This window comes from Cucurbita moschata, unplaced genomic scaffold (assembly GCF_002738365.1).
Source record: "Cucurbita moschata cultivar Rifu unplaced genomic scaffold, Cmos_1.0 Cmo_Scf00009, whole genome shotgun sequence".
NCBI lineage: Eukaryota > Viridiplantae > Streptophyta > Magnoliopsida > Cucurbitales > Cucurbitaceae > Cucurbita > Cucurbita moschata.
Window position 1 is genome coordinate 5,594,710 of NW_019268525.1, and position 10,214 is coordinate 5,604,923.

At 37.4% G+C, this 10,214-nt stretch overlaps 3 protein-coding genes across 7 annotated transcripts in view; 1 reads left to right on the forward strand and 2 right to left on the reverse strand.

Moving 5' to 3' along the window:
- LOC111447412 (nuclear pore complex protein NUP155) overlaps positions 1 to 428 on the reverse strand; it is an 11,752-nt gene extending 11,324 nt beyond the window's left edge. The window contains exon 1 of the mRNA XM_023086574.1: positions 50 to 428. Coding sequence (XP_022942342.1) covers positions 50 to 208 — 159 coding nt within the window. The 5' untranslated portion in view covers positions 209 to 428. The remainder of the gene's footprint in view (positions 1 to 49) is intronic.
- A 501-nt stretch (positions 429 to 929) lies between these two features.
- LOC111447255 lies at positions 930 to 8,129 on the reverse strand. Its single transcript, XM_023086299.1, has 8 exons — positions 8,051 to 8,129; positions 7,687 to 7,924; positions 6,446 to 6,891; positions 4,891 to 5,073; positions 4,035 to 4,142; positions 3,725 to 3,928; positions 1,815 to 3,643; positions 930 to 1,735 (listed from the first exon to the last, which is right to left on the reverse strand). Exons 2-8 carry the CDS (start codon positions 7,796 to 7,798, stop codon positions 1,186 to 1,188), a joined length of 3,432 nt encoding a protein of 1,143 aa, XP_022942067.1. The 5' UTR covers positions 7,799 to 7,924; positions 8,051 to 8,129; the 3' UTR covers positions 930 to 1,185.
- A 1,082-nt stretch (positions 8,130 to 9,211) lies between these two features.
- LOC111447257 (probable UDP-3-O-acyl-N-acetylglucosamine deacetylase 2, mitochondrial) overlaps positions 9,212 to 10,214 on the forward strand; it is an 8,060-nt gene continuing 7,057 nt past the window's right edge. For all 5 annotated transcript variants that reach the window (XR_002711235.1, XR_002711233.1, XR_002711234.1 and 2 more), the window contains exons 1-2: positions 9,212 to 9,353; positions 9,506 to 9,814. Coding sequence is in view for 1 of the 5 variants with exons in the window: in XM_023086301.1 (XP_022942069.1) it covers positions 9,294 to 9,353; positions 9,506 to 9,814 (369 nt within the window). In the remaining 4 variants the exon portion in view is untranslated. The remainder of the gene's footprint in view (positions 9,354 to 9,505; positions 9,815 to 10,214) is intronic.

A 10,214-nucleotide genomic window follows, 5' to 3' on the forward strand; every position in this document is an offset into this window, starting at 1 on the left:
AAAAAAAAAAAAAAAAAAAAAAAAAAAAACCTCGAGCATCAACAGTTACCTCTCTAGGGTGGGTTGTATACGGATCGCTAGCGTATCTGGAAGCTTCCAGCGCTTCCTCCAGATCAAGTTGAGTGGCAACTTCTCTAGAAATGCGGTCGCTGATGACAACGCCAGCATTGGTGACGTCGCGCAGCACGACGTCCTCCTCCATTGTCATCTTGTGTGGAACCCTAAAACAAAATTTGGGGAGCGGAATTGGGTGCAGAAACGCTCTGGGATTCGAGGTAAAAGGAGTACAAAATTTGAATCAGTGTAGCATAGTAGTATATCCCTCGGTTTCTGTACAACTCAAACGTTCGGAAATCAAAATACAGAAGAGAGCTAGAGAGTGTTTGAGCACCTGAGGTAGGGTTTTTGAGCGGGTTGGCAGTGGCGGGGAAATAAGGGTAATTTAATTCGGAGCCTTGTGAACCCGGTTTATCCCATCGGTCCAACCGGGGTCATGATACAATACAAATACGACGCAGTTCTTTGTAACCCGGTTCCTAATTATTTTACTGGTGATTCGGCGGTTTTTTTATTAATTTTTTTTTTTTTTATAGTTATAGGTTTTAAAGACTACTTATTTAGTTATAGTTTAAAAAGTTTTAAATCATTTTTTTGTCTCGGTCAATTCAGCTCTCTTGCTCGGTGCCTCGGTCAATCCATTAATATGTTCCTGCGAAAAAAAATAAAAATATTTAATATTCAATAATCTCAACCGTATTTCATTTTTTACACTTGATTCAAATTCGCTAATTCGTAATTTAATTTTGATAAAGTAAGGTATATGTATAAATATACCCATTTTTCATAAGTTTTATATCAATTTCATACTGTACCCATTTTGTAACTTATCGAACAAATTAGAAAAGATAATCAACGACATTTATCGAACAAATTAGAAAAGATAATCAACGACATTTAGAGCAATAACTTGTTAAGAGTTAAAATTACAACATTTATCTAACTTTGGAGTATAATTTGATAAAATTAAAAGTTTAGGCTGAACGCTTGGCGAAAGAATAGTGTGGTAGCAAAAGGGGTTTGCAGGCCGATAACCCGACCAGCTAAAAGCAACTCCAAGTTCGAGTCGAAATATTGGAGATTCTGCTGTGAGGTAGATATATGAATGGGTGAGAGCCAAATGAAAAATCACCCAGCTGATGGAAGTTGATGGACAGTGAACAATGGTCCAGGACTCAAAGGGAGAAGGCTCCAAAAGCACCCCTCACTGTCAACACAACAGCTATACCATTTGATTCTATAGCTACCTACAGGAAAACGAGACACATCAAGCAAGCAATTTGAGAATCCTTGCCCTTTCTCATTGGGTTCAAACTTCACAAATGCTTGAACCACCCTCTCAGTTCTGCAAGAACTTGATGTTTTCCCCTGGCTGATACATACCTCGTTTTTGCTCGACTCGGTCACGTAATGCAACAGTTTGTTTTGCATTTCTACGATGTCGTCGTCTTCCCATGCTTCGTAGGCCTGCTGTTTTTGCTCGTTGTGCTTAGGTTCCTGGAAGGACAAACCACAATACAAAATGCAGTACATCCTGGTGATTCGAACCGATGTATTAGGTGGAATGTTTTTCAGTTGAAGACAAAGGTTTAACGATAGGTGGAAGCCGAATGGGATGGATATTCCATCCAGTTTACGAGCATCGGTCGTGGCGTAGAGTTCAGAGCCAATGCAAGGCCTGAAATTTGAAGTCAATTACTGAATAACTAATCTATGAGGTAAAAGAAAATGGCAGCAGAGAAAGCTACCGAGTATACCTTACACAAAAGAAGCACTTGGGCACTCGGAATGGAATGCTTATCCACTGCATAAGAATGTTTGATAAAAACTGCATGCCATCCTCCATAACTCGAAGCACTGTCCCCTCATCCATTCCATTTGACTTGCTTTGCGAACGGATGACCTCAGAAACAGCATATCGACAGAGAGTCGAGATACCTCTTACTTCGTACCCCATGTCTAATATCTTGTTTCTCAAAAGCAAATGCAAACAGTTATTCGGTCCTCCAGTGGCGTTGAAAAGCTCGGTAAGCTGTTTACTCGTTTCACGATCTACCGACCACAGCCTGCCAATCAGATTTCGAATGAGTACAGAACGTAATGTTCTGAAGTCATCCACATTTTCAGTTAAAAGAGACGTAGCCAAATTCGGAACACGAAAGGCAAAACCAGTACAGAAGGCCAACAGAGAGCAATTCAGTGCAAGGGCTGAAATAACGTTCAAATTCTCGGTGTCCATTCCAATAAAAGTTGTACCAATGAGGTCGAATTCATGGGACAACCTCTCGAACGTTAATGATAATTTACTAAATTCTTCCACAGTTTCATGTATAGCAGCAGTATCATTTGTCGAATATGGAACGTTTAGCAACAGCTTCACTATGCTCCCTATAGTTCCTAACATCTTAGCTCTTAACGACAAAAACCATCTCTGGAAACAAAATGCTTGAACGGGTGTGTCGACCGAAGATTTTAAGGCCTCACCTGATGAGCAAAGACACTGGTAGGCCTCCAAAAGCTTGTCATAGTAAATGCCCTCAGAGATACTCCCAGCATGATGATGTTTTATCTGTTCTTCAGTGGAGAACAAGTTCAGAATTGTTTCCTGCTCTAACCAGTTTATCAAGCCAGAACCATATTGTGGTAACAATAGTAACTGGATTTTTCTTTCCGCAAGAGCAAACTGAAACAATGATTTCAACCAGTGTTCGAAGAAACCAGAGCGAACCTTTGAAGATAAATGGCCAAAAATCAAGGTAGCAGCAAACCACGATCCATGACATGCTGCGTGTCTCCCCGCCTTGTAAGCGGGCCATTCATCCCCATTTTTCAGCAACTTCTTTGCACACTGAAGAGTAAAAATCTCGTTTTCGGTCAATTTTTCACAAAAAGTGAAACGTGGGAACCCGTCGTTATTGCAGCTCCTAAAATCCTCAGTTATCCTACAACTCAAAATGAATTTACAGTTCAATAGCAAGGAATGGCTACTAAACAAAACGCCTTCGCATACGCTCTTGACCAATAGTTTCACCTTGTCAAATATTTCAGAGGTGATACCGACAACTTGACCCAGATGACCGACGCAGATTGCCATAAATCCATATAGAATGAATGCAAATCTCAAGCTAATATCATTTTTCTTGTCGCCTTCAACGTCCATATCTATTTGCTGCCTATCAAAGACACCTTCATGCATATTCATAATTAATTCAACAGTAAAACAAATTTTCTCCAAAAGAAAAGACCACAGATCTGAATGTTCTCTAACAATGAGCAGGAGAAGGTTTAGCAGCCCTTTAATTTCTTGAAACACTTCAGAATTTAACTGAGAAAGATCTACTAACAATGATGTAATTTGATCCATGATTAGTGAAATAACCTGTTCTGGCAACAAAGAGAATGAACTAACTCCTGATTCAACTTCCATTTTTCCAGAAAGCTGTAATGATAAATCGACCAATAAACGGACAGCGTGGAGGCTCGTTAACATCACTCGAGATTGGGCTGCACTCTCCACAGCTTTTACCAGTTTAGAGTATTCATTTGCATCCAAAAAAGACGGGTTTGGCCGCACGTAGAAAATAATCTGCAACTTATCCATCGTGATTCAACATATTTCAAGATCAAAACTTAAACATGAGTTCATCCATTTAAGCTCAGGAATGACCTTTCGCAACAGCCGTAGAACGTCACAATGTGACGTAGTCGTTAGCATGGGTTCATCCAGTGCATCAACTAAAATTCTGACCACAGATTCCATATTAGTAAACAGGCATTCTCCTTTCATGAAAATAAAACGCAAACATCTTAAAGATGTTTCTTGCACACGCGCAGACTTTTTGTCGCTAAGAAACGAGCAAAGAAATTTCACCTGCGTTGGGACATCGTAAACAAGTAATAACATTCCTACTATGATTAAGAAGATCAAAATCCTACAATGCGTCCAAAAGCAACCATCATCTAAGAAGAATAGTTACCTGCTCAGAACTAATAAATACTGACTTCGAAGCCAGTTTGGATAGAGAAAATAACATTGCAACCAAAAAATCCTCTTCACTAGAGTTTGAGGCGAGCTCGAGTCCAGCCTACAATAATTAGATAGTTAAAAACCATGTCAAGTCATAATCAGCACAGTAATATTTTTTTATGCATGCAGATTCTTGAAAAAATTGGTCGCATGCATACTCCGACATTTCTTCATCAATTCCTCTCACCCCCCTATCACATCAAGGCAGAGCTAACCCAACATTCTACTGCTCTCTAAAAGGCCAGCCCATTCGACAAAGCAATCTTTGAACCCCGAGAGAGGTACAAAATAATACAACAAACCAACAAGACAAGAATGGACTCATAAGATAGGCGGTCAGGGAAGCGATTTAAAATTATCTGGCTGATGAAGTTCAAAGATAAACGAGCATCAACAATAGAAAAGTAACTCCGAAATTCAATAACAATACAGCATACTGTTCCAGTCCATGTAATATTGGATTAATCATTAATACTTTCTCCATTGCCAAAGTCGAGATACAATCTGAAGTACGTTTCAGTGTCAAAGTTAGTATCCATATGTTTAATACAAGAAGGCTGTAGAACTGGATGTACCACTTTGGTTCTTCATAATAACTATTAAGGAGAAGTGGAGCAATTTGCTGAGCTTACATCATTGACCAAAGCCAACTTTTCACTCCCTCGACTTCAATATGAGATAGTATTACAAAACAATAAGACATGCCACCTTTTTCAAGGCCAAGTTAAGACTTCATGATCAATATTATCATCTCAAAGACTCAGAACTCTATTTGAATTCAAAATAAATCAAAAGATGAGCATAACCTTGTAAGCCGTTTTGGCCATTGAATGTGAGCATCCCAATTTCGCGAACACTCGAGCTCCAGCCATTTTGATGGCCAAGGATGTAGTAGAAGTCATTATATTAACCAAAATCGCTAAGAAGACTTGCGCAAAGTCATCTGCTAACTGACTAATGCATGCTGCAGCAAATATAGATGCTTTAACCTGTAAAAGAGGATATCCTTAGTTTAAAATATGTTCAAAATTTTGTGTAGACAGGTTTATTAAGGAATCATGCAATTATAGTGTATAGGATGGAGAAGGAATCTCCTCTTAAACAGGAATGTCCAGAATACATAAAATTGGGTTTGGCTTTACATACACTTCGTTAAATTTCCTAATAATCCACTAATAGAACACAACACAAAATAAATCAATGCTAAACCTTAAACGAAATTGTCAAAGACGGTACAAGATTTAGTAGGTTAAGGTAATTGATTTTTCCTTGAGAGCATCCACAACAATTTTCTAAATACTATAATTAAAATTATTTTGGCCTCTATGAACTACATTTTAGCTTACTGCTAGTTTTATCGAGGAATGAGTCCACTAAACAAACAATCCAGTCTCTACCCCAAAACCCTTACATAAATTATTTATGAAACTTATTCTCAATCAAGAAGATGAATTTGCTTCCAAGTCCAGGGCATACGTGTTATAGTTGAGAAAAAGAATATTTGGTCGGCTTTCTTGTTTCGGTTGGCTAGTTTGAATCGTTTTCGATCATTCCGGGAGTGCTTTTGACCAAATTAAGCCCAAAAATGTCCGTACGACTACTGTTTTGGACCACTAATAATATTTCACACTGATTTAAGGATAGTGAAAGGATTTGGCTCCACAAGTAGGCTCAAAACTCAATTTTCTGAGTGGAAGGAATATTGTAGGTAAAATTGGATTACGTGAAGCTAAACCTAAGAATATTCAAACAAGGCAAGCTTAGGAGCATCAAGTGAACCTAAAACTGTACGTGGACCCTATTGGGATGCCTATGGGCTGGTTGGATAAAATTATTGTATCATACTTGTTTATTACGTGATATATGATAATGATATAACTATGTATGTTTTATTTGATGTATCGTACTTCCATGCATGTGAATCTTATGAACATGTGTGATTCTCGAGGCACCATGAGTTGAAATATGTTATAAAGTATGTTAGAAATGTCATGATTATGTATGCTAGTCTCGTAGAGAATGTATATCATGATAACATGGAAGTGCTGTATGCATCATCCAACGGCCCCATGGTTTTTATGCAGGACCTCGTGTGTGTTATAAGTACATTGAGTATGGATTACTTTTCCTCACATGGTGCATACCCATAAGAACGATTTCGAGTTAGGTTCATTACATAATGATACAATGCCAAATACGAAACTCTTATTGAGGAAACTCTTATTGAGGAAATGAAAGCTTTTCTTAAACATTCTTTCGTCATAAGGGAATTTATATACTGAACCCAGTTGGACAACATAAACTAAAATTGTCATAAAAGATTAAATTTTGAGAAGAAAATAAAATGTATACAGCACTAACCTCCGAAATATGAGAAGATAGCATGCTAGAAAGTATCATATAACGTATCTGGGCACTGCCTTCTGCAAAATGTGCCCAACATCCTAATAGAATCAAAGCTAGAGCCCTAGCCTCAGGATCCCCTCCACCAAGAACAACCTTTACTCGAGTCAGTAATTCATGGTGGTTTTGCACTCTGGCCTTTGAAAGAACCCCTTGGTATTGTTTACTTTTTGTCCTGTCACGGCTATTGAGCTCGGATAAGAATACCTTAACAACTGCAACTCTAATATGTTTGTCATCAGACTTAAACGCATCGGCAAGCCGTAGGAGAATAGTGTTGGAAAATAGCCTATCCTCCCAAGTAACAAGGTCAAACATATTATATACTGCTATATTTGGCTCTGGCTCTCTACTCCATTGCTGAAGTCGAGATCCAATCTGAAGTATAGCTTCAACAGCCCGACCTGAATAAACCACAAATTACAAGTATTATATTTCATTAAGACAGTGCTATTACTGTGCTCCAACCCCAAAGTAGGCACCAATGTTGTTTTTAGTTCAATGGAGATGCTCAGCCGATGAGGGATCAATTGACAAGCAGCTTTTGTGACAGTAATATTGAGGATGATTGGGAGGGAGTCCCACGTTGGATAATTTAGGGAATGATCATGGGTTTAGGTTTATAGGTAAGGAATACATCTCCATTGGTATGAGGCCTTTTGGGAAGCCCAAAGCAAAGCCATGAGAGCTTATGCTCATAGTAGACAATATCATACCATTTTGGAGAGTCGTGATTTCTAACATGGTATCAGAGTCATACCCTTAACTTAGCCATGTCAATAGAATCCTCAAATGTCGAACAAAGAAGTTGTGAGCCTCGAAGGTATAGTCAAAAGTGACTCAAGTGTCGAACAAGGGGTATACTTTGTTCGAGGGCTCCATAGGCCTCAGGAGAGGCTCTATAGTGTACTTTGTTCGAGGGGAGGATTGCTGAGGATTGTTGGGGGAGTCCCACGTTGGTTAATTTAGGAAATTATAATGGGATTACAAGTAAGGAATACATCACTGTTGGTACGAGGTCTTTTGGGAAGCTCAAATCAAAGTCATGAGAGCTTATGCTCAAAGTGGACAATATCATACCACTGTGGAGAGTCGTGATTCCTAACTATCGTTTCTTTTCTCTCTCCCTTTTTTAGAAGCTAGCCTAGTAACTTTCGTTTGAAATTAAAGAACATAGATCAGTCAGACGATTGACGAACCTGGTTTCTTTGAACGAAGAGCCTTCTCCAGCTCAATACTCCATTCCATAGCACAAGCTGCAGCATTTCTCTCCATGTGATGCAGATACTCAAACCAATAGCAGTCACACATGCACTCGAACGCCCCAGACCCCTTTACGAAAGCATCACCAAATAGTCCCAGCGAATAAAAAAAAAAACGCTAAATTCGGTACCCAAATCTTCAAACTTCGAGCCTTACCAAACAATGATTGTTGAACTACAATGATAAGGCAGAAAATCACGAAGGTTAAGTAAGCTCTCAATGAGCCAATCAACCACCAAGTCCGACCAAAATTTGCAGCGGCGAAAAGCAAAGAGGCGAAAAAAGATAGAAACTAGTGACCTTGTTGTAACGCGGAGGCACTCCCGGCCGGCGGCGACACCACGGAGCTGTTGCTCGGTTTCAAAGCATGATAAAAATTAATTAACAATTTCATCCACCATCGAAATTTTGATATTTATATTTATTCTTAAAAAATTTAAATAATTTTATGAAATTTTAATTTTTAAAAATTCAACAAATTGTTAATTAAATTGGTTAAAAACTTATTAAATACAAAAATTAAAGTTTAAATCTTTACTAAACACTTCACTTTAATAAATATTTTTTCATGGATCGATAAAACATTTAAATAAAATAATTATTTCTAATTATAATAATGCAGTTAAAATAAAAAATAAAATCAACCTTACTCGCTTAATCAATTTTCACATTAATATATTATATTTAATAAATCATATTGGTTCTAAAAATAAAATTATTTTGATTACAAAAAATATGTGATGAAATTTAATTATTATGATTTAATTTTTCAATTTCTTACAACACGAAAATATGAAGATCAATAAATATTTTGGATATAAATTAATTTCAGTTATTATTATTTTTTTATTTGGTTATACATGTTTACGTATGTTCTAAATTGACTAGGGTCTATATACATTTTAAAATATAAAAATGTCTATTATTAAAGACTATTGAATGGAAAATTTTATTTATTCTCATACTAGATATTTATAACATTTATAATATCTATATTTATAGCATGTCGTGCTATATTGTACTACTCATAATCGTTTATTAGTCTAGTTTATACATGATAAAAATATTTAAATAATAATTTGAACGTCACAAGCTGTTGAAATGAGTATTAAACATCAAATAAATACGATCATCAAAGTTTTGAAGCTAAATATGTATATTAAACAAATACAATCATAGAGGGGAACACTGCATAGTCGATACAAGCTCGTGTCACGTCTATTAAATTAACTAACGACTTACTTTATAGATTGAACGTGTATTTTATCCATCAAAACACGTTCCAATTGGTACTCACAATTTTGTCGAGTCAAACAACATATTAAGATTTTTTTACCTTGTTTTAAGTTTGAAAAATGTAAAAAAAAGATTAAAATAATAATAATAAATAAATTTGACGAGTAATTTTTTTTAAGCGGTAAATTATATATATATGGGTGGTGTTAATTAAGAAATGCACGGTGGAAACTCCGACGTCAACGCCTTTCTCAGCCGTTCTTCCTATTTCGCTTCCCTGTGTGGCCGTTACCGTCGCCACCGGCCAATGCTCATTCCTACTGCCCTCAACGCCCTCAAATCCTCAAGGTCAATATCTTGGTCGCCGGTACATTATCTCTCCCTCTCTCTGTCGATCGCCATAGAAATGGCGCTTTTCCTAGAACAAAAAAACTGCTGAGAACAATTGAATGGAAGGTGGTTTATATGTAGTTTTCGTACTTACTTGTTCGATCTTTCTTGGTCTTTTTTGTTGTGAAGACGGGTAGGTTCCAGCAAACCTTGGCGGGATGCCTGGAGCTGAGTGGGATATCTCTGCATTCAGGGAAGGTTTCGAAAGTGAAGTTATGTCCGGAATTTGCAGGCAGAGGGAGGTATTTTGATTTCAAGTCCAACTTCATTCCTGCCTCGATCGATTATGCCGAAGAGTCGTCTCTTTGTACGACGCTCTCTAAGGATGGGTTTAAAATTCGTACGGTTGAGCATTTGCTTTCTGCCCTGGAGGCCATGGGGGTTGACAATTGTAGGATTGAGATAGCGAATGAAGACGCTAAAGACAGTGAAGTCGAGGTACTTGTGACCGTCATTGTGAATTCATTTTTTCATTATTCGCTAAAATCTAGTGTCATTTACTTGTGACCGTTATATCAATTTCTCCGGATGAATGGAACCGTGATAATTTGTTCAGCCTACTGTCATTTGGTTATATACACACACACACACACACACACGTACGTTATAAATGTTGAAAGAATGCAGCATTCACCAAGAAAAGTGAATATTAAAGAAGGGGCAAGCAAACCTTTTTTTAGGACGTCTCAGCATCATTGAAAATTCTCCTGTAAGGTGGCCAATAATGTAAAAGTCAAAATGGAGGGTGGAAAAGCACCTCCTCCATTGCAAAGCAACACCTTTGGTTTTGAGGCAAGTGAACGCCAAAATTCAAAAAAAAAAAAAAAAAAAAAAAAAA

Coding starts and splice junctions, on each gene's coding strand:
- LOC111447255 (XM_023086299.1), bottom strand. CDS start 7,798: ATGTGTGACTGCTATTGGTTTGAGTATCTGCATCACATGGAGAGAAAT. Junction 6,892..7,686: donor TCTTCGTTCAAAGAAACCAG/GTTCGTCAATCG, acceptor TGGTTTATTCAG/GTCGGGCTGTTGAAGCTATA. Junction 4,143..4,890: donor TGGCCAAAACGGCTTACAAG/GTTATGCTCATC, acceptor TAATTATTGTAG/GCTGGACTCGAGCTCGCCTC.